At 39.6% G+C, this 25,010-nt stretch overlaps 1 protein-coding gene across 5 annotated transcripts in view; it reads right to left on the bottom strand.

Moving 5' to 3' along the window:
* grid2 (glutamate receptor, ionotropic, delta 2) overlaps positions 1-25,010 on the bottom strand; it is a 370,055-nt gene that overhangs the window by 86,123 nt on the left and 258,922 nt on the right. For all 5 annotated transcript variants that reach the window (XM_058636042.1, XM_058636038.1, XM_058636039.1 and 2 more), the window contains exons 9-10: positions 5,944-6,045; positions 297-494 (exon numbers count right to left, since the gene is read on the bottom strand). In XM_058636042.1, the coding sequence (XP_058492025.1) occupies positions 297-494; positions 5,944-6,045 (300 nt within the window). The remainder of the gene's footprint in view (positions 1-296; positions 495-5,943; positions 6,046-25,010) is intronic.

The raw sequence follows: 25,010 nt of genomic DNA, 5'->3' as shown, positions 1-25,010 counted from the left end.
GGCTTGGTAGTTGCTATGCTAGGGACTGACATCGGAGCGCCTTTGTTCTGCTCGCTCGTTTTGGCCATCCCAAAACAATGTTTTTCACATTGTCATCTGGCGTCATTACACAATAAATAAAGTAAATAAAGTCAAAATTGCGCTACGCTGATTGAAAATTAGCGTGATGTCCTCAAATCATAGCCTAGCGGGCCAATACGCTACCATGCGCTAGCTAGAACCCTGTTGTCGTTGACATATTTCAAGTGTCTGAGGTGTTTTGCTTTAGTGCATGTACTATATTAACTTCTTCTCACCTTAAAGACCAGTTCACCAATCAGCCCATTCCACTGTCCATCAGGCTGCAAGCTTCCATATTTGTGGTCCGGTGCGACGTAGATTTCATACTTGAAGCCAAGGTAGTTGGCCAGGGCGTCCAGGACGTCAATGGAGTAGCCCTGGTACTTCTTTGGTTTTCCCAGAACATTCTCTGACACCATTACGAATGGCTCCTCCTACAAGGCAAAAATCAATCCGTGTGTCAGTCGGCCCCTCGGGTCCAATCAATACAGCAATCATTCAAGCGCTAAATCACCCAATTACTCAAGTGTCCTTTATACCACTTCAAACGCTCATCTTTAAAGTCGGGGGGACTACAGAGTTTACATTACACATACAAACAGCCATTTAACACCTGGAGAGTAATAGTAGATTAGATTAGTATATACAATGCTGAGGCAGTGTTAGCTGGAGACTTGAACTGCATATTTTACAATCATTTGTGCTTTTCATCTTTTTTTTATAGGCACACTACTCGCACACCATAACCTAACCACCCCCATTTCTCAATATGCCCTATCGTTACCGTCCATGAAATTGTGTTTCTCTTCCTGTGGCATGTATCGATCTCTTAAATGCTCTTATTAAATGCTTTTAATAACATCACTGAGAAATGCTCTGTGGTTACTCAGTTTGAAGAACATGAGCAATGCTTCTACAAACTAAATCCCATCAGCAGCTTATGTGCGTTTCTTATGTTTTCCCATTTATTTAAATCGTCAAAATATCTAAAAACAAACTCACCAATGTCATCGATTTTTGACGAGTGAACGTACGTTAGCCTACAATATTTCAAGCATTCTTTAATCCATAGATATACGTATTTATTTATCAACGAAAGTCATCTTTTAGGGGTTTAATACACTTTCAAATGTTGCTCTGTTCTCCCAGGAAACCGGACAGATAACACATACAGCTTTCCCACTCGAGCTGTTTCATCCACAGGAACAATGTTTTATTTTTGCGACCAGCAGACCTCTTTATTGTCACTGTGGCATTCAAACCACAGCTTCCTGTTGAAGTAACTTCCCATTTGACAATGCTGACATTTAGGTTGATTAACTGACCACTCAGGAAGGAACAAGAAAAAAAAAACAAAACATGGAAAACTCATACTTCTGTTTATTGTACTCGGATCGAGCGTTTAATGCAGCAGTTTGCAGTTCTGGTCTGTGTCAGCCACGCTAGCCCTCTTTCTCCCTCAATCCTCTTTTTCTCTCCTCTTTAATAAATCCCTATTGATCAGAGAAATGTTTTAGGCCAATATGTCTTGCAGATTTATGAGGGCCTGTGTGATATTGACTGGATACTGGCTGCACATTAAGTACACACATATACAGGCCCGTACACACACATGCAGGATAAGCTTCGCATTAACTTTGGTGGTTTCCAATCCTAGCTGGCCGCTGTCGTTCAATAACCTATTAGGCAGAGAGTGGAGATGCATGCCAAGTCCCTCTCTCGCCACAAGCATCCATCAATCAAGACAGAAGCACCCACTAACAAACACATCTGTACATACTGAATAACCCCGTGAGTGCCACTTATTGCCTCCCTATGGGGAACTTTAAACCTCTATAAACAAACAAAAATATAGTGGAGAAAACATGGCGGACACTATTGTACAGTTGAACAATAACACAGTCCACCAGGCCCTAATACCTCCAAAGCTCATTTCTTGGGTAAATCATGCATTACAAAGTCAGAACGACATTTTTGGGCTTGTAATTGGTAACGGGAAATGCAGCAGAGAATTGAGTTATCAGGGTTTCATCGATGGAATTGCCCGCATACACATGAGGGAGTTAAACATTATGACACGCACAAGTCATGCGAGTCTACTCAGAAACTTCAATTAGCACATTCTCTCTCTCACTCTCTCTGAAGATGGGACAACAAGAGGCTTGAAGAATATAATAAGCAATGGATCTGTTATTCAGGTGTCACAGCAATGGTTTTCTTGGGTTTTTAGGGGGTAAGAAAAAAGAACTTTGTGACTTTGCACAACAACATATCGATGGAAATCGTACTTTAAACACTTGGGGTGCTGATGTTTTCAATGAGACTTAAGTGAAACATTAGCCAGTGTCTTTTTCAAAGAAACCCTAATCTATCAAAACCAGATTTGTTCATGTTTTCTCTTTTGAGAGTCATGTTGGCTGAACACTTCCCATCGCATATGGGTTGGTCCGTCTTTGAGCTGCTGTGCACAATCGATACTCAATCGATGGTTTCCTGAAAAAAAAAAAAAACATGCGCCGGAAAAACGTCTTGAGACGCGGACTGATTGTGGCACTTTGTGACCCGTCTCTTTCCGTCTCTCTCTGTTATTTTGTACTCTCCTCTTATCTCCACTCACAAACTGGAATATGCCAACCATCTATACAGGCTTAGAAACTAGAATTTCCAAATCTCATTCTTGTCATATTATTTCACATACTGTGTTCAGACGTGCTTTTTCCTCCATTTCCTCTTTATTCGTCTGATGTCACCATCCTCTGTTATTACCAACATATCCCTCACTTTTCTTTCTTTCTTTTTCTTCAGTAGACTCTCACTCCCCCTCTTAGAGTAAGGTGCCACATGTGGTCTCATTGTGGCTCAGGTGTTTTAGAGACCTGACTTGGAGAAGGAACAGCAATTTTCCACAAAGAATAATGGCCACCTGAAGAGCCCTCTGAGGAAATTCTGGAGAGTCGTGTGGTGATTTGCAGCATATTGAGCATTTTCAAAACGCCTCGAACACCACGCTGTGGATTTGTGCATTTGTGCAGATCTCATATAATTAGTTGGATTGAGATGGAGGATATTTATCACTAAACAAATAGGCTGAAGATTAGGAACTCGGTAGCAAAATCGATGACTTATAACGGCGTACCACAGATTTTTGCCGACATCAGTTCTTCCGAACTGTTCAGCAGGTCGCGCATTTCTATGAAACTGCAACAGCGTAAACCACCATGAGCAATAACGTCCGAAGCCGAGGCTCTTTGATGCACCCGTCTGTCTCACAGTTTGTCATCTCAACTGTTTCAGTCAAACCAAGGCAACGAATGCCCCACTTCCCTTAAAAACTTTACTTTTACAAGGCCTACATTCTGTGTCTACACACGTCCATGTCGTATTCTGTCGGCTCACCTTGACCTGGACTTTACAGTGTGTCAAATTGGTGAAATTGCACGTTGCGGCCAAATAACCCTCACCTCACAATTCCCTTTCCCTTCCAAGTGTTTTGAAGAGGTTATGTGGCCTTCAGTTAGCGTCAAAACTCAAAAGATGTTTGTCGGCCACTGTAAAACATGGTGGTCCAAAACGGGGGCCTCTGTAGAGTTGATGCGAATTTTATATATATTTTATAAAAGCCTAATTCTGGGCTAATGAAAAACAATAAGTCAAAAATGATATTTTATATTACATTTCTGCCAAATTAAAATAAATATTCCCCAAACACTTTTATTCTATATCATTTAATGCCATGGTTCTCAAACTGGGGTACGTGGGCCACCAGTGGTGCGTGAGCTTCCTTATATACCAGGGTGTGTGATTGTCGTTGAGGAGTGCGAAGAAAATTGAACAAATGGCAGAAAAATTGAATTAAATAACAACAATTAGAGTCACGATATCTCTCGCTCCATCTTAATCCAATTTCACTATACCAGTGTCTAAAATATATAATATGAGGAAGAGGAGGATGATGAGAGAGCAAATTATCTTATTGGGAATAAATCGGCCCAGAATTGACGAAAAGATAGAAAACCAATCAAGCAAACTGTATGCACATACCATAATGTAATGTGAATAAAGTCTAAAGTAAGCGTTAAACTTTCAGTTCTTGTTATTATTATAGTATAATATAGTCTTCATCATTCATCACCACACCATAATTTCACTCTTAGATAGTTTGTAAATCCAATTATGTACCTTAATGCTATCTAAATATATAACTTAAAGAACAAAACTGTGACAACTGTGGAATAAAGAATAATGGAGCAAAAAAAAAAATCTAAACAGTTTCTCGTCAGTGTTTTGTTCAGGATTTTTAAGGCGTGTCTAAAAATATGGCTCCATGACACACAGGAGCCACAGTTAGCATAACTCCTCCCCTGCTGTAATGATATAAAAACCCTTGGCGCACTTTATCAACACTCTGCCTGTTTGCTGCGAGTAAATAATTCCGTCTGACAAGAATAATAAAATATACAAAGACAGCTGTTCTTTAAGTCTTCCTTTCTGCACTCACGACGACCTCGGAGAGATTTCTCTACAACACAGCTGTGTACACAAGAACCGTGTGATACGTGGCAGCGCCCTCCAAAAATGAAGGAACTCAGAATACCAAATGAAATTAATTAACGGGGGAAAACTCAGCTGCTGAGATGAAGTAAACTAAATTAAGAACATCAGCAAGTTAGTGAGGGGGAGATCTGAAGGCTGTCTGATTTTCCACACTCTGAGTTTTTACATCTGTAGAAACTCTAAAGCTTTAGAGATCCCATTTCATTCTCATTGCAAAGTAATCATTTGGTGACCTGTATAGGACCGTGAGCACATAATCATAATGATGCCGGCATGCCTCAGTAACATCCATCCAATAGTCAATACAGTCCCTGGTAATGAATGACATCGAGTCACAGGCACTGATATTGGTATATTGCGTCATCAATTGACTAATCAATACATATTCAGCAGTCTGGTGAATAGAATAGAATGAACGCATCATCTTACAGGTTAATGTCTGTGCATGTCCGTGTGTGTTTAAGTCAAGACGAGTGAGAAACAATTGCACTTTTACGAGCACAAAACAGTTATTTTAGTGTAGAAAACACCCAGGGCAACACAAAAACATCTGTTCTTTAGACATCTTCACATCTCTCACACACACACACACAGTGACACTCAGAATAAGGGTTTGCCCTCTAACCATTCTGACATGAAGCAAAAACAGTGCATCCAGGCAGTATCCTGGACATTTACCACTCTGTATTTCTGTCTTTAGGCCCTCAAGAGCCATCTGCCATCTACTGTATGCTAACACACACACACACACACACACACAAGCAGAGGTAAAGAACATCAAGGGCAGAAACATTTGCATTTAGAGTACACCTATAGGGGCCAAACTACACTGGTGATGGGGAAAGCCCACTACTCAAAACATTGTTCATATTCCCTTTTTTTCCCCCCTCCTTTTAAGGAGGGTAAAAATCAAAGACTTGGGAGAGACAAAGGGAAAGCCTCAAAGATGTCTACCATTATTTCTTCTCTGCTCCTCACTTCAAAGATGGGATATGAAGAATTTACAGCAGTGAATCATTAAACTCTCATGGAGGCGCTCAAATCCATGCTGCAGGTGAGGCAGACAGTGTTGGAGTCTGACGATGATCAAGACTCACATGGGCCTCTGTCGTCGAGCTGTCAGGTGTCACAACGGAAGCTAATGAAATAATGATCCGTCTATTTATTTCAAAGATCATTTTGTTTTTATTATTTGTGTTTTGACTTCTCTCAGTACCCGTCTCACAGATGTCTGTTTGCCGTAAATCGGTCTCTGCCTACTTCCCTGCAGAGAAATGATTATTTACAAGAAACCTTATTAAACTAAACAAATAAAAACTATATACTCACCAGAACAGTGACAACTCGTAGCACCACTCCCCTCATGTTATTCTCCAGCTTCCTGTCTGTCAGTGTGCCATTCAAGCCATGAACGGGGTCCCACATTGCCAGCTGCACACAAAGAGACAGGGAAAAAACAAAACAGAGAAAAGTTAGACAAAAGCCTAATTGGCAAACACCTCCAAGCAAATTCAATCAATGCAAATGGAACAAAAGATAACAACAAATATTAATTTAACACTGTCATAAAACAACAAGATGCAACAGTATATTTGAGAAAGAGGTGCTAAAATACACACAGGTTGGAAAAAATAGCTGCATCATATATCGGCCAATGGCTGCACTGCTTTCTTGAGAGAGGGATTAGCATTGTCCATAGAAAAAGCCGTATCGGACAACCTGTAATTAAAAAAGTGCTTTATGATTCCAGCCCAGACTGCTGTGTCGATCACTTTGCATCATAACCTTTAGTCTATTCCCTCAGACAACATTATTGAAGTCCCCAACCAATTTTTCTTCATCTATGTGCTGCCTTGTGCTTTCAATAAAATATAGTTTTTTTGCTTCAAAGATCAAACTAGCTGGGTTTCCCAGTAGTGAGAGAGAGAGAGGGAGAGAGAGAGAGAGAGAGAGGGAGAGGCAGTAAGGGGGGAAAAAGAAGTGATTAGGCTGTTTGAAATCCAAAGACAAACAAACACGAATCACACAAAACTGCAAAATGGCATGGTTTGTGCTTGGAAGACAAACGCAAACAAACCAGAGAGGCAGAGAGGGGCAAATATGATAATCCATGTTAGTATAGCCCCAAGTTACGACTGAATGAGCGACTGACTATATGCACAGGGATTCCTGGTTTTCAATAAGCCAGCCCCGACTATTTCCTGTAAGCTGTGAGCCAAAGATGCAGAGATGTTTCACGATCGCTGTTGGGCCGAAGTTACCAAAAGTATTTAGTGACGAATAACAGTAACTGCTGCGCCCAGCAGTGCCCTGTGCTGTTGTCCCCTCACAATACTGAAATGTAAACACCTTATTCGATTTTAGGCCAGGTTGAATCTCTACTAAAACAACTACTTAAAGACATTGTGAGTGTTTTCGATCAATATTGATAGTTTTAACTCCCATCTGCAGTATATGGCAGAATAGAAGGCAACAGCAACACCTTTAAATAGCTCATATTTGAATTATTAATGTATATTCAGCTTGTATTATGTACATTTAAGTTATGTCCTGGTGTCATTGCTGGCAATACACACATATCAATAGACATGGCGGTGTTTACACAGTCATAATATACACCTATGGCCTTGGTGGGTGTGCTCAGAGGTGTCTAACTCTTCCGTTAGACACCTCTGAGCACCATCACTTCTTATCAGTCCAAACTGAAATGTCCATGAAGTGTGCAACACATTAGACCGCTTCTAAATATGGAAATATGACATCAAATATCTTCACTGTCAGCATACTCCGGTACACTGACATTGGTGGCTTCACTCTCCAGTTAAGATAAATATACATATACACATGTAAAAAAATACAGGAAGAGATAATCATCTTATTAAATTGTCTCTAAAACTGAAATCCACTAATAAGGCGTCAGACTGGCTGCATTTGTGTAACTCAGGCAGAAATCCTGGTTTGCAGTCTGCAGGGGGAGATGTGGCGCTAGAATATGATTCTGACAACTGTCCCACACACGCACGTCTTCTATTTTTGTTTCTTCTCCATTTCGAATGCAAGAAACCGGACGTGTCTGCAATTTTCTATTTCTCTGAAGATCAGCCAAATAACTTTTTCTTTTGTAACACAACAAAACTACTGACATTTCTTCTTCTTGCTACAATCCCTGTGTCAATACAGCCTTTGATCACAGTGTGTAAATGTGTGTGTTGCAAGTCTCAGCCTGTGCACACACATATGGTGCCTGTAAGCCTGGTTATCTCACTGTATAACAGTGCATTGGACGTATGTGTGCCAACAGTTGTCAACAAACGTGAATTATGGGGTGTTTGTAAAGTCAAAATGAAAAAAAAAGGGGGGGGGGGGGGCAAACATGAGAGGGCACGGGATACCTTTTATGAAAGTGGGAGAGATGGGAACATATGGCAGACTAACAAGTTCACTGTTGCACTGTGAACACAGATAATGAGAGGAAAAAGGTACATTTACAGCGCGGTAGTATTTTAAATGCTTATCGTGTAAAAAAAAAAATCTTCACTACACCTGAGCACATCTCCAGGTAATCCCAGTCCAGACAACAGTGCATACACAGTGGTTCCAAAACATTCAGCCCATAAGAATGGTGCAATAAAAACTGCAATGTAAATACATTTTAGTAGTTGTTGTTTTTTCCCCCCTAATCTGCTTTAATGGTTCGCTCATAAAGCTGACACTTTACATTCCATAACTGTAAAATGTGTGAATCTTAACACCGGAATGGCGTTGATTTTCATAACGACTCTGTGAAACAGTTACAATACAGTGCATATGTTGTTAGCACAGATGAGATTTAAAACAAAACATCGGTTTTAGCTTCTGTTGAGGTACTAAATACTTCAGCCAGAGAGTTAGACAAACATTCACTTTGAGACTCTACTCTTGCCATATAATGACGGTAGTTAGTGTTTGTTTTCTGTGGTGTGTAAACATTAGCCAATAAAGTAATACAGAGGTTCAGTAATCAAATACGGTCACCAATACGTGTTTTTTAGCAACTCCGTAGCAAACACATGACCTCATCTATTCATTAGTTTACTCTGTTTGCTGACCAAAACTCACAGACGCATGCACATTATGAATTAAAGGCAAATCTTTCTTAGTTTTCTTTAATTTTCACCCTCAGTTCTTCAGTAATTCATTATTTATTAGTTAAAAAAGCAGGGGTTGTAGTTTTAAACATGAAATCCATCTGGAGCCATCTGCTGAGTTTCTCCCGATGACTTGAAGAGGCTGCATAGAGTACATTGTATATTCAGACGCCAGCTATATACACTGGCAGCTGTTATCTATCCACTGCCTCTTCATTGAATGTATCTTTTGGATTCTTCTTTGACTAGCCCCCAAATTATCTCACATAGAACGCATTACTCGCAATACACCGTCTGTAAAAGACTACTCTACTGTATATCACCACTAGATACACAGTAAATAAAGGCTAGACATTTTTTTTTTAATCAATAAATTATTGATCACATATACAGTAGCTTAATTTATCAATAGTATGTGTTAATTGCAAAAATGATTGGCTCTATCTGCACTCTATATTTGAGTAGTTTTGACTTTTATTTACCAGGAGGGTGTGAAAGCAGCTTTTGTCGGGGCATTAATGGATGTGCACATGTGCATCAGAAGCTGGCTCGAGTGGCCCATTGCCTCTGCTTATCTCCACAGCTTCAGATAAAGGCTCATTTCCCCCAACAGCATGAAATAAATGTACATTTGTGAGTGTGCCTGTGTGTGTGTGTGTGTGTGCGCATGTTACGTGAATGACCCACTGTGTCTAGACCATTTCTATGAAGTTGCAAGTCTGGAAATACTGCCATTAGCATCCCACAATGCTTTTTGCCCTACTCGTTTACCACTTTGACAAGTTCCATTTTCCCCCTCTCTTCTCTTTTCTTTATACTCCTCATATGGATTCTGTCTCCTTGTTTCTGTAACACTGTCTGTCAGCTCACCACCACCACCACCACTGCTGCTGCTTTATGTGCATTAGCTAATTCATTTCCCTGAACTGTATTCATACCAGGGCTGTCAAAGTTAACATGATAATGACACAGTATCTTGTGAGTGGCATCACAATGCAGACCACACATCATGGTGTATGTGAGATGGCACGCTATTATGGAACAATAATTACAAACATACAAACACGAACGCACTCTGACGTCCAAGCAAATACACGAGGCCCTTTGGATAACTGGACAGTGAAATGAAGCACTTGAGTGGATGATGAAGTGAGAGAAATTGTTTAAACAGCATAGGAAGAAATATATGAATACACATAAGAAATGATTTTCTCCTATATATTTTTATTGGCCTTGATGGCTATTAAGTTTTTCCTGGGTGTTTCCTTGCATTTAAGTGCACACAGTGTACACGTTCGAGCTGTAGGTCACAGCAAAGGATCTATGTTTAAAATGAATGATGCCATTAAACCAGGGATGCACGCTATTATCGACATGATATTGGTACTGGCAGATATTGGCTTTAAAATCTATTATGGGATATCGGCAAACACACTAAGATCTGCCGATATGACTAATGACGAAAACGTTAGGCTAAATAGGCTGCTATTTCCTCCTTGACTTCTATGCTATGATTATTTATTTATTTTGCTCACTTTATAGCTACACCTGCTGCGCCATTATTAGGCAAAATATTATGTTAATTTCACCCCAGAAGAGACTGAATGACCTTTACAGTTGGGCCCAGGGAAAAACGTGAATATACTGTGTATATATATATATATATATATATATATATATATATATATATATATATATATATATATATATATATATATATATATATATATATGTTGGTTATCGGCCCAAGCACTCCCGATATATCGGCACATAGGATATCTGCAAAAAGTCCAATATCGTGCATCCCAATATTAACCCTCTTATGACCAACATGGCTGTAGAATTGTCAAAACAGTCCACGAATTACGGTAATGAGAAGTGCACATCTATTCAAAATCAACTCTTTATTTGATTTCGTTTTTGTGAACTTCAAAGTCCATATGCTCACCAGACACACGCATGTATTAGCAGTGGGGCTACACATAGGCTCCATAAATCACTTAAATCCAGTATCTGTGCTGGGCTTTAACACCTATACACAGAATATATACATGTGCATTTACATGCATTACCATCTTGTGGCTACCAAACAGCGAGTTGTTAACGGCGTGTCAACATTTCACCTAAAGCCTAAACTTCAAGAGTGTACATCAAGGAATACATCTATAGTAGTTTATTTAACGGTCTGCAAAGGCTGATAGGATCTCTTGAGTGAATTTACCCTCACCTCTTACCAACGACTCAAAGAAATTAATTGTACCTTGTAGTGCAGTGAGATGTATTATCCCGCTTGCATCAGACTAAACCCAGAGATTTAGCTGAAAGTGGATTAAATCAACGGCTTCTCCTTTAATTAACATCAACCTTCCTTCAAGGGAAATATGTCAGTGGAAATAATAAGGCTTATTTAATTATTATTCTGTAAAATAAAAACAAAAGACAAATACATACTGACAGGTCTTTGAAGTCTTAAATAGGCAGCAGTGGAGTGTTTAACGTTAGTTGTTGAACAGGATGATGTCGGACACTTGCAGACTTTGATTTTTTTTTTTTTTTACCAGTTAATACTGAAAAAACAAATCTTTTTACTCAACAACACTTGCCCACTATTCACATGCACCTAAATGAACACGAACCACACGTATCAAAACAAACACAATCAAACAGCATGCAGGTATCCTCGAGCTTAAAAGGCACTTACAGCCACTGAGGGTTCATGAATTTCTCACTCTCTCTCCCCGTGACAACCACATAAAAGCACACTCACTGTGCAACAAACTGTGGCTTTGTCTGTTATTCTTACACGATTTGCTGTGATCTCACACACACACACACACACACAAATAATCGATGGCAGGTGACATTTGGAAGCAGCCAAGCCGCAGAGCATTCTGTTCTGACAGAGATTAGAAGCTGCGACAAATCAATATGCACAGGAAGTTGTACAAAATAAAACTATCAGGAAAAATATGTATAAATGTCAAAAAAAAACAAACAACAACATTCTGTCGTACACTGCTTTAAATTACTGCTGGTCGACAAAAAAGCAACTCCCCATGAAATTGGACTTGGGCAATTGCTGCATTAACTGCTGCGATTTTTCTGCCCCACATCATGAGGTCCATCATTGGAGGGAGAGATTTGATTTTGGGGGGGCTTTCTAATGCAGTATGACATTTAATTGTTTGCGCAGAACGCTCATCTCTTAGAAGTCGTATATGTCTGCGCTTTACTGACTGGAAATACTTGTTTCATCCCTCTATTTATAGGCATCTCTCTCTTCTCTGTGCTAACCTTGTTTCATCTGCCAAACACTGGTGTGTCACTTGCAGCCTGTGTGGCTCTGTAACGCTCCCTCTGTTGTCTTTGCCAAACACTCATGTCTGCCGCTGCAGTGGAGAGACAGTAGCCAGGCACAAACACAGACAAGCTGCTGAGCAGTTCCACTCGTCCTGTCAACCGCTCCCTCCTAAAGCATCCCCCCTCCCTGCCTCCCTCACCCACCCCCTCCCTCCACTGGAGCAACATGTGTGTCAGCAAAGTCTCCAAACAGCTTGCACACCAAGCCTCCCTTCTGTCCTCTCCCTTCTTCCCTTCAATCCATTTTCCATTTCTCCTCAGCCCACAGACCATCTCTGTGTCCCCCCCCCTCTCGCCATGTAACAGAGGGGACCGCTTGTTGCAGCAAGCAGTCCACAGTGCACTAACATCAGTGCTCTGCACCAATGGCTGCCTAATCTCCACTTTACAGTCTGTGTGCACGGCCACTCTGCTCCCTCTTTGAAAAGTAGTTCCTTCCCGAGCATGTACCACTGTAGGTATTATGTCTTACATTCTGCTGCGTCAGTGTGTTCTAAGCCCTTGCACGGTCTCTTATCTCAATCGCAGATAACTGCGATTAACACTGCTCTATTAATGATGGATTTTTTTTTTACGCTGTTACTATGCTGAATTATGAAATTAAAAAAATAAATAAAAAGGCTGTCCTGTGATTAAAATCACGGTGTTTGTGATTAAATGACTACCTGGGGAGCAAGTGGAAAAAAACTAATTAGACAAGCCCCAAATTCTTTGTCCGCTAATTGGATTGGGAAGAGAATATTGTTGATAAACGTGCAATATCCAAGTAAACCATGGACAATTAGAACTTCTTTTTTTTTTTGTTTTAACAGGATTTCACCGTTTGCTTGTTCAATGCATGAGGAACATGATTACAGACAACGTGACTGACTACAGTGAATAATTTATAAGTAAACATCAGAGCTCGTGGGTGGAGACCTTGGTTTCCATCACTCTCTCAAACACACACACATCAAGCCGGTGAACAAAAAGCAGCCTGATCAAAACTATGATGGTGTCTGCTATGATTTGTTTTCCAATTGTCTTGTCAAACTATCAGTTCAATTTTCAGCCTCATATTTGTGCAAAGGGATTTTATATCCAACTGAGTGTCTATAAACAGACTCAAATAAGATGAAATGGAAACAAATATGAGGGAAAATGTCCCCCGATCACAACTATATATTGAATTCATATGCAATACTGCATGTAGTATTATCTACTGTAGGTTTTGAGATGATGAGAGAAAAAAAAACCTCCATTGAACCAATGACTGAGCCTATTGTCCTTTCAGCTTATCCAATCATTACAGGCAAAGTGCTGTTTGACTACATCTTCGGGTAAATGGCGTCGGACTGGTTTCAGATCCAGAAATTCACTTTGGTTGCAATTATTGTCATTCAATCATTTGGCTGCATATGGAGGAGCTCCACAAAGGAATATCAGGGGGAATAATGGACGTCACTTTGCTCTCAAAGAGCCCCGTGACTTCGCAGGGATGCACATGTTCACCAGTTGTGATTAGACAGGCTTTTAGGAAAATTAAAGACTGCATTTGTGCCGAAATGAGAGTCTCGACATCTGTGACATGTCACACGCTGGTATTAAACGACTCGACGAGCACCAGGTAGAGAACAAAATTGCTTCTGTGATGATCGAAAATCTCAATTTAATAGTTTCTCACTCATACTAACAAGTAACTAAATGAATAAATGACTTGCATACTTTTTAAACACAAATCAGCTCATGCAACGTCTCGATATTACAAAAACGGCAAAGTCCCAATTATATATGTGCAGTTTACAGCATGAATATTTATGTTCATTGGTGTTGCTCAACATCCAGATGGTGACAAATGAGCTGTCGGCACATTTGTTGACACAATGCTCACAGCGTAATTGTTTTGACAGCCTGTATGCATCATTTCTGACAAAAAGGTGTCAGACTACAAAAGGAAAGTGACTTGAGATGTTTTGCCTGGACCCCGGGACGTTTAGCTTACACAGCGACTACTACCAAAACAGATCTATTAAAAAAAAAAAAATAAATAAAACAGTGCAGCCTGCTCAGAATTATCACAAGAAGACATTTTTGGCCTTACCAATCTCCACTGATTATCTGTACCTTACTAAATGAAGACGGACAAATCAATGAGTTCATTTGATTGTAAATGAAAATATTCCTAATGTATGTAGTATGGATTTAACAAACTATACTGTGGACAAAGGCATGCGTAGTTCACATGAGCAAAACTTTTTTTAGTAAGTCATTAATCACTTAATTGGTGTATGTGTGTTATCGTTTAAACCAGATTACCATAGAGGAATTTGGAGATATTGTGGAATACACAGGCAACAAGTTTGATTTCAGCCATAGGGGGATAATCTAAAGTATTTATATATGTGTATAAATATATATATATACATATATATATATATTTATATATATATATATATATATATATACATACATACATACACATATATATGTGATGAGAATACAGCATTAACAAAAAACAAAAAAAGAATGACAAAAATTAATCTTGATTGAAGAGTTTAGAACTAAAGTATGCTGATCGAAGATGATTTATTCAAGACCTAAAGAAAAAAGATTTTGCCAGATGACTCACTCTATCAGTTTTTCCTTCTTATACACATGCATGTACACACACACACACACACACACACACACAGACTGACTGAAAACAACCTACCTCACTTTTGAACATCCTAACCTCAGAATATGACGCTGTATGTCGTGTGGGAATGATAATGTTACTGTGAACACACAGATTTCTGGTCTCACAACATAAGCGACGCATAGATCGCAGAGCAAACACTCACTCACATAAACACAGCGGTCTGCACGAGCTGATCATTAGAGGAGCGACGACAACAACAACAACAAGCTCTGTACTGGATTCTCTGATGAGCTGCAAGCTGTTTTAATGCTTGCTTGAATCGCTCGGAAGACGCGCACGTGTCTGCGTGTGCGTGTGTGTGTGTGTGCGTGTGTGTTAGAGAGGGAGGTAGAATGCTTTAGTGCATACAAACTTCATGTACGTTGATGGATGTACTGTTCTACCCAAAGCTTAAAATGAGTGGGTGACCTTTTATATAATACATTATCATCATTTAATTTCATTTTTGTCCCCATTTTAATCGAATGTTTAAACAATTACTGCCTGAATAAATAAAAATCATGACTGACTTGATGTTTCTCTTTAGACTCCGTTTATGAGAGAAAAAAAATACTACGGTACATTAAAAGTGCGATTTCAAGTCAACTTCATCAGAAGAAGCCAATGCAAATGATTAGGTGCTTATTGTTTGTTTGTGGATTCATTGTCAGAAACTCAATACACCTTTTAAGTATGTTTATGATCATAAAATACGATATTTTCGAATGACATTTTTTTCCGCTTCTTAAAGAAAAGTGTTGCTTGATTCATGAAAAGTGTTGTTTGAAAATATTGACACACATCTAATTCCATAGATGGTGCAACCTGAACAGCAGAATGTCTGATTATTAGTTTCTCTCCTCGTCTCTCGCTCACTCAGACAAAAAAAAAAGGGGGGGGGGGCATTAATTCTACTTTTCTCAGTAGTGCCGTAAATAATAATTAAACCCGTGGCTAGTTCCCTCTTTTGTTTCTCTTTTCTTCTACTTGTACTTGTGCAATTCTTACATGCATGCAAAACCCACCCAACCACACACACATACACACACACACACACACACACACACATAGACAGACATGAAGATGAATTTACAGATGAAGAGTTAAGTCCATAGGGATTCTTAAGTGAAGTTAAGCACTGCAGGAATAATCTGAAGTCATTAAATACCACCGATTTATAAATAATGCACGCCCATACATACGTGGTTACAAATTAAGCATGCACATAGTGATGAGAAATCGCGATGGAAGGAAAATGTCAAATGTGCCTCTGGATTATGGGTTTTCAGTTCATGTTCGACGTGATTATAGTTTTTAACCTGGATTGGTCAAATCTGTCAGCATTTATCTCAGTGAAACACACTCAAAACTTTGATTTTCCTTCAGCCCATCATAAGTGACTTGTATAACGTCATCAGAGAAAGAGATAGAGAAATAGAGCATATCGGGATCAACACTAAAACTTAGATAATCACTAATTTAGAGAGGCAGAAATCCGTAATCCTGCTGAAACCTTTTTTGGCAGGATCGCCAACATTCAGTGATAAAGATTCAGTTTTCAGTTTTTCACCACACTAGTTTTATTGTGTCTTGTTCTACTTCTTTTTCTTCTTTCATCACTAGTTGACTGAATATTAGACGGGCGATTCAGAAAAATAAACAAACGCTCAAACTAATTTTAGCCAACTCCAAAGTGGTGGTCTAAAAAATATAAAACTTCACCAGAGCCTTTCCTGTATTACAATAAGCAGGTAAGAAAACTGTGTACATACATGGGCGTATATTGCTTATTAACAAATTCAAGGGTCAAATGTTTCGGTTACCTCATTTGCTCATCGTGGGACAAAAAAAAGACAAGAATGCAATATCATTTCAAAAAGCAACAATAATAATAATAATAATAATAAAAAAAAATTAATAAGCTTTTGCAACAGATATTAGGCAAATACATTGTTGATTTCCTGGTGAACAAGGTATTAAAAATGACATTTCTGCCTCTTTTTGTGTCTCTGACACTTTGACTTAATGTTGATTACATTCATTCCGGCTGTTTGATTATAAAGTTTAAAGTGTTAGATTTCAAGGGAGAGCGGCTAAACAACAGTCCATTTGTTATGAGCACATTAGCCCACCTGCCTGTATATGGAATTCTCTATTTACAAGTGTGTCAGTCAGTCTGACAGCCAGTCAGTTGACTAAGTGAGACGGTCAGTCGCTCTGTAAGCGCACAGGTTGTAGAGACCTTGGCAGGTCTGGTGGACAGCTGACTGCTGCACATGGAAGTGGACACTGAAATACTCCGTGTGTGTGTGTGTGTGTCTGTGCGTGTTGCACAGGTTGGCGGTTAGGAGTCGTTCTCGTGGAATGAGGATACATTTGGCTCTCTTTGCTTTTCACACTACATTGACTTCCATTCATTTACAGTTTAAATCAGAATTTGTGTAAACTGCTGTTGTAAGAATGCTGCGGCTCCTTTAAGAGGAGTGTACGTGCAGGGAGAGAGAGAAAGAAAGAGAGCGGGCAAGCAGCGCTGTGTGTGTGTGTCTTCACTATGAAGTGGGGTAAATATGTGTTAAACTAAACGTTCAGACTCTTCCCAGATCCGAGTGTTCATCACCCTGCGCTTCCCCGACCAATATCCAGAAGCAGAGCAGGAAAGTTGATAATCAACTACAATTATGTAGTTATACATACAGTAATTCCTAATTTGACCCCTGGGGTCACATTTTTTATAGCTCCCACTTTAGTTTCAGGAATACGACATAGATGTGTAGTAAAATAATTTCTAGGTTTTCTAATGTGGGACTAAATGTGTTGTACCTTTGTCGATCCACTGTGCTCTGTAATAGAATAGCCTTTATTGTCGTTATTTTGTGGACAACGAAATTTGGGTGCCACTCTCTTGGTGCAAAATACAAATATATAAATAACAATTTTAAAAGAGAAAATAGAAATATTAACAATAAAATAAGAATAAGAAATGTTGTTTAATTTTTTTTCAGAAACTATGACTATGTATAAATTAACATAAGATAACAAAATATAGCAGCAAGACCGGTGTAAAAACAGAAAAAAGAAGGCACTTTAAAAGAGAGCAGTGATTGTCCTGTATTTGTGTAAACAAGTGACTGAAGCATCAGATTATTGCACTTTTCCAGTGGTGTTTTCCCTATGAATGTTTTTGTAATGTAATGTAAGTTACAATGCACATGTAGAAATGGTCATTTTAAGCATAACATTTTCAGGTTTTTCCATAATATGTTTTGTGAAAAGATTCATTAAATGTAAAACAAAGGGAACACATTGGAGTTCTTGTTGTTTATAGGTTATTATGCTGTTATTTAACTCGCCCGGCCCACTTGGGATCAGACTGCTCTGTGTGTGGCCCCTGACTAATGAGTTTGACACCCCTGGTTTAAATAGAGCATTATGCCTGATCTTAACATTAACCTAATTAAAATCTTGGCTCTGAATATAACCAGTTCCTCTTACTTGTTGCTCACCGAGAGCCTGTCCCCGAGTCTGGAATGTACAAAAACATTCTGCATCTGCTGCATTAACACTTCTTTTGACCTTTCCCGTTAACTGACACTCGCCTAGCAGCGAGAGACACGAGGCACAGACAACACAGAGAAGGGGGACGGAGAGGTGGAACAGCGAAACAAACGAATAGATGGATAGATCATTATGCAACTCTTCCAGCCACCACAGTCACTCAAATAGGAATACAACATCTGTTCACCACCGAGAGGGACAATGAGAAGGGAGGGAAAAAGCAATACGACATCAAAAAACTATTCAATTTCAATTCACTCCCTATATCGTGCATGGTTAACTTTTCTATCATTTATTTCTGAATCTAAATCTGTGTGGTCACCACTACACACTTTTTTTTCCTTAGCCCAAAACCTGTATCCAAAGAAAATATCATCAAAATCCGCCCAACACTTTTCCAGTCACGCAGCTCACAGTCAGACAGTCAGACAGACAGACAGACACATTTGGCTGGAAACGAGACCCGCTAAGGTAAGCCACGGGGACATAAAAAAACAGGCGGAATTAAACCTACTTTTGCCCTTCAGTTGGTTTGTCACTTCTCACGTGTGCTTTCACAGCCAAGTATGGTTTGGGGACAAAATACGGCTCCAAGAATCCTGAAGACAGCAAACTGTGGATTCTGAACTACAGCAATCCTAAGATTTTGAAAATTGTGTGGTGCAAAATCAGGGAGTAGATCAACCTTTACAAGTTAAGTCCAGATTATAATAAAATTCAGGACACGTAATGCCCTGCTCTTTGTTCTCTCTTCTTCCTTGCCTAGATTTCCTACCTCCTACCCTAATGATTTTATTAGGTTCCTACCTTTGGCAGAGGCAATAATTACCCATTCAAAATATCAAATGTTGAAACAGTATTGAAAAACACGTTCAAAAACAGTCCCTATATGTTGTATAGTTAGGATAAAGCTTGAGTTAGGTTAAGGTTAAGGGGCTTAGAGATGGTAAGAGTACTGAAATATTCTACTCTGCCTAATTTGGCACTTCTATCTACAGCAACACGTGAGGGACAACTCTAAATGTATGTATGTTCAATAAGACAGAGATTGGGGATTAGGTGAAGAGGTGTGATAACTGTGCAAAGTTAACTATTAGGGTACTATAAGGGTATTTGGCAAAGTGGGATTATATTCTACAGCGACGTTGAGCGATTTTCAGGTGGCAGAACTGTAAAGAACTGAGTTCACTCACAGTGTTGTTCAGTTCATGCACCAGAAACTCTCGGATTGAAAGATACTCTCTTACAACTGTTGACTTGTTCTATATTTAACCAAGACTACAGTGTGTTTTCTTCCCTGACACTTGACAAGTGCTCGAGCTCTAACACATTCATAATGTTTTATCCTGTTTTAACTGCTGTCAGTAGTATGTCAAGAGAGAATGTAATGAAAAACAATTGACTGTAAATGTGTTGACAGTCGGTGCTTTGTGGAATCAGTCCATTTTTTATGAGCCTTTGTGACTTGGCAGATGTTGTAAACATGAAAAAAAAATAAAATCAGGATGATTCCTAAGAGAGTTGCTCATAGGCATCCAGGCAAGAAATGAGAGATCTCAAATGAATGGGTGAGCTTTACAAGCATCTTTCACAACTTGAGCTAATTGGATGGAGGCAGCCTGCAACAGAGCACATGCAGGGAGGACAGTTGGTGAAAACCAAAGCAATAATAAAAGAAGTGAGGAAAACATACACAAGGCGAGGGAAGCTAATCCTCCAGGAGTTTGCTGTGTGACATTGGGAGTAGAGAGGGAGTTAAGCAACTTGAGATGGAGGAGAACAGTGTCAATATTTGTGTACCAAGCTGTGTGTATGCGTCTGTGTGTGTTTCAGGTATTACTCATGTTGTGGGGACCTAAATCTGTTTACAGTCACATTATGGGACTTGTGAGACAAAAACCAAGTCCCCATAACATCAGTTATTACATTTTAAGGTGAAGACATGTTGTATGGTTAGGATGAAGCTTGGGTTAGGTTAAGATTCAGGTAGAGATGGAAAGAGTACTGAAATATTCTACTCAAGTAAAAGTACCACTATTTTAAGTTAAGTAAAAATAAAGGTACTGGTCTAAAAATGTACTCAGAGTAAAAGTTACTTAGTTAGGATAAGGGGATATAAATCTGGAGTTAAAGGCAAACCTTTACAAATGAAAGTGCTGACAAAATAAAATATGGGTCAATGTGGGTCAAAGGTCACAAATGCTTTAACTTTCTCACTCACTCAGGGACCTTAATTAACACCAATTTACCTGTCCTCATCATTCCAAAAAATACTTAAGTAAAAGTAAAATTACACATTTTTTAAATTACTTTTAAAAAGTACATAAACTTACACAAAAACCTACTCAATTACAGTAATGCAAGTAAATGTAATTCATTACCTTCCACCTCTGGAGTTAAGTCAGTAGTAGTTGTGGTAAAGATTAGAATAAATCTCCAGGAAACTAATGGAAGTCAAAGTAATGTCCTCTGAAGTCACTGAAAATTGTGTTTAACGGTGTACGACAGTGTTAAATAAAAACAATAAATAAATACTCTGCATGTAGGAACGTGGGTGGCGGTGCAGCTACACACTCGTGGGTGTGTGCTCCATAGAGGTAAGCGGTGCTCGGCAGACTTTGGCTGCTGTAATCTGAGGTTTACATGCTGTAATGCTGCTGAAAGCCTGCAGCCCTGGCTGGCAGAGAAGAAGACGGGGAGAGCACAAGAGGAAAAGGAGGAGGAGGAGGAGGGGGGACATTAGAGAGGAGACGAGGAAGAGTAAAGACTGTCACAAGGAGCAGAAGCTGATTATGGAAGGTAGAATAGTCAAGATGAACAAATAGGGATTGAGTGCAATTAAAAAAAAAGGGGAGAAAGATGTGTGTGTGTGAATATAAGAAAGTGAGGGTGATTATTCACAGCAAAAGTAATTTGTCTGTATCTGCGTGCTTTAAAAGGGTTAGGGTTAGAAGAAATACTTAGCAAGTTTACATGCGAGAAATCTTCTACTCCATCAATTACTCCACAGTTAAGACTGGTTGGTGACTTTGTTTCGTATTTCAACGCGGTCAATCACAAATATATGATAACACTGGTTTGACAGGGAAATCTGTTCCAAATTAGCAATACCGACTTACTTTAATAAAGTGAGCGTGATCCAATCTGTTAATTACAGTTATTGCACTCGAATTAACTAGATACTCAGGCCTCCTGTCTGTTGATCATCTTAATTACAGGGTGGTGCAATTTCTCCTATTATTTTAAAATGAGCACCTGCACAATTTAAGTTGATAACATTGATATACGAATGTTATTTATCTCCACAGCGGCATCACACTCTTGGATAGAGTTTGTATTAAAACAACTGCCCGTCATTTTATTGAACATTGACAGTGCACAGCTTCTTGGCTTCTTGTGTGGATGAATAACAATAACTCAAATTTGATTAGAAAAAAAGAAAGAAAAGTGGAGGTGTGAGAAATCTGCTTTTTATTATTGCTGAGCTAATACTAGCTTACAAGGAGATATATATACAGCACATTTGTATTTTCAAAGACCTTGGCTTCGTAACTAAATTATAGACTAGCTTTTCCAAATATATGTACAATTAAATGTGGCTTTTCCAAAAGCCACATTTAAAGATTAGAAAATGCTGATTGACTTTGGCTAAATGGCTAAATAGAAAAGGGATAGAGACTAAATTAAATAGGGAAGTGCTTTTAGAATGTATTAGGTTTTCACTGAGCATGATTTGTGGCTACATAGGACAATTAATCGAAAATTGCAATATTTCTTCAAGCCAAAATGTGTCTAAATATAATTTTAGATTCATTGCTGTCTTGATCTAAACACATCTTATTCTACAGACTGAAGAGAACAATCTTTGTTTCTCACAGAGCTGCACAAATATCACACAGTCATCATTTTATCGATTGAAAATGAGAATCATAGTGTAGAAATTAACATTCCCTCTGATATCGCAAATACTAATTCCTGTCAAAAATAATCGCAAGTAGATAATTATTCAAAATCATTCGGCCCTACTGCATAGTTAAGACAGAATGACACTTCACAAGAAAAGGATGGATAGTCACTCAAAAACCTAATATACAAGTACCCAAAAAAAGGCCAATCTCTTCTCTCAGAGAAGACAGAACAAGAGAGAGAGTGAGGTACGGGACGAGATGACAGGAAACAAGACGAGGAGAGAGGAAATCAAATGAGACTCGTGTAATTGCATACAACGCGAGAGAAACGACATCTGCTCTCATGAGGTCACAGGAGACGCATCCAAGATGCATTTTAATGGCCAGGTGTGAACAGGACCTTTGTGTAAGCACAGGCTGCAGCTGTGAGGATTGCTCCACCCTGTAGTTTGAACCAAAGCCTGATTTTAAATAATAATAATAAGTTAAAAAAAACAACATATTTTTCATTACTTAGATAGTAAGAGTAAAGTAGCTCCAGAGGGATAACTGTTACCAAGGGAACACTTATTGTGGTAAGTGTATGGCGGCATGAAAAAGGTTCATACTAAAAAAGATACGTTCGTAATTATAAGGGAAATAATTGGCTGGTGTTCTTAATAGCTTTGAGACAATATTGACTGATTGTTCTGGGGAAGAGTGAAGGAGCCACGACTGGCCTCGAGAGGCAGGATTACACCAAAGAAACAAAGTCGTGCAGCGACTCTTTGTTTCTAAAACCCTCTCTTTATTGTGTCTCTGAATGTAGGGTCGCACTTTAGAGAGCAGTGAGTGTCAGTGCAATTGTGTTTGGAACATACTGTAAGTATAATGGAAAAGGAGGCATTTTAGAGTATGGATAAACAGGGAAGACTTGAAGGAAATTGTGTCAGCTATTGAGGCTGAGTGCCGCTTGTGTGCCGAGATGTGACTAAAGCCAGTTATTTGGCGTGCTGCTTTTAGACGGGAGGATTACGTGTCTAGTAATATAATTGAGATAACGACAGGATGTTGAAACGGGGACCATGCGAGACCGACGCGCTGATGGGTTTCATCAACTCGCACGGCTCCGTCATCAGTTACATCACCGCAGCGGCCCCCGCGTCTGCTGCTGGGAATATTTGTCACAAATCTGGCTCAGATCATTCTGATTTAAGGAAAGTGTGGGAAATGAACGGGAGGTGAGAAATGTCTGGTCGTGATACTCACTCACCGAGTTCGCTACGTGTTCTCTCACACGTTGGACTCTGTGGTTAGAGCATATTAGCGGTTCACTTAGGGGTCGCCACAGCGGATGATCTCCACACACGATTTGGCACCGGATGTCCTTCCATCCTACTGGGTCAATTTAGATTGTCCAATTAACAATGAGGGATGGGGATTGGATACTTTCCTCAGGGGTAGCCCAACCCTTGACCTGGCAGGGACTCAAACTGGCAACCTTTCAGTCACAAACCGAGGCTCCTTTCCACTTGGTCATGGGCTGCTCCCCCTCTCCCTTATTTTACATATTGCTCCCCAAATTTCTTCTTTAAGGTGGGTGTGTTTGAGCTGTTGTAGTGTGTGCCTAGTGAAAAATGTTCCGCGTATCCCTGATAAACTTAATGAAACAACGATTCACCAAATAACTTTAATTATTTCAAGAGCAACCGTGTCGGTGCGCCTCTGCAGATTTGTTTTCACTCAGACTGTCCTTAATCAGTGTTAATATTCATCTCACTTAATCTTGTCCTTGCTCTGTAATCCTTGGCCAATCTCTGTGCCCCTGAAACGCTCCTATTCTCCCTCCAGACTTCAGTCCACTGCCCTCTCCCTTCGCTCTGAGTCAGCGATCTGCTCCCGTTCATAAAGCCATGGTGTGTTGGTTACGGGACACAACCTTGGCGTCTCTCAAATTCATTTCTCTGCAACTGATCCTTCTCTTATTCTTTTGCTGCCAGCTCAGAGGGCTATGTCCAGAACTAGGTCACAGGCAATTAGGCCTCCCCTTTGCCTCGTCTTCACATCTCTGATCCCGTCAATCCATTCATTCATCCACCCGCAGCGCAGCGAAGATTAAGCCAAGGACAAATGACCGGCTTCATCTACCTATTCCTTAGCCCTCCCCAGTCCTGCCATCACTCACGTCTTCTGTTGTCCTCAGTGGTCCGTGTCCGTTTGACTGGTCTTAAATAGCTTTCTATCGTCACACTTCCACTTTCTTTTAACTTCTCTGAAAATAAGTCTTCCACCACGCAGGACACGTCTGCCCCAGTTTCCCGATGCATTCATCAAGTAACGCTGTATTATTAATGTCGCATCCGAGCTAGAGAATAATGTGTGTCGGACTGCAAAGCTGTGATCTGACTAAGTCAAAAAGTCACGATGAGCGAGTGTCGAAATTAACAGCATTTACAAATCAGCATCAGTTGCGTAAATCGGCATTTTTCGCATCTCTGTTTTTACCCTCAAAACAGATTTTAACGGGGGAACGCACATAACACACACCAGACTATTGCACTGCATTGATTTCAGTAAATGAAAAAGGTAAGGCATGATGGAGAGAGAGAGAAAACGCTGACTTTCTCTGCACTCCTTTGTGTGTTTTTACTTTTTCAAGCAGAGGATTTACTCCAAAAAATAGGTGTGGAGCAGAAAGAAAACTTTGCTTTTCTTTCGTCCTTTCTCACATGCTTGCGTTTTTTTTCCTTCTTCTCTCATTCAACAGGAGCCTGGCAGCTCTTACAGCACGTCAACTTTCAGATTTCT

Source organism: Solea solea, chromosome 8 (assembly GCF_958295425.1).
Source record: "Solea solea chromosome 8, fSolSol10.1, whole genome shotgun sequence".
Lineage (NCBI taxonomy): Eukaryota > Metazoa > Chordata > Actinopteri > Pleuronectiformes > Soleidae > Solea > Solea solea.
The sequence above is the reverse complement of the archived record's forward strand: the minus strand, read 5'-3'. Positions and strand labels throughout refer to the sequence as shown.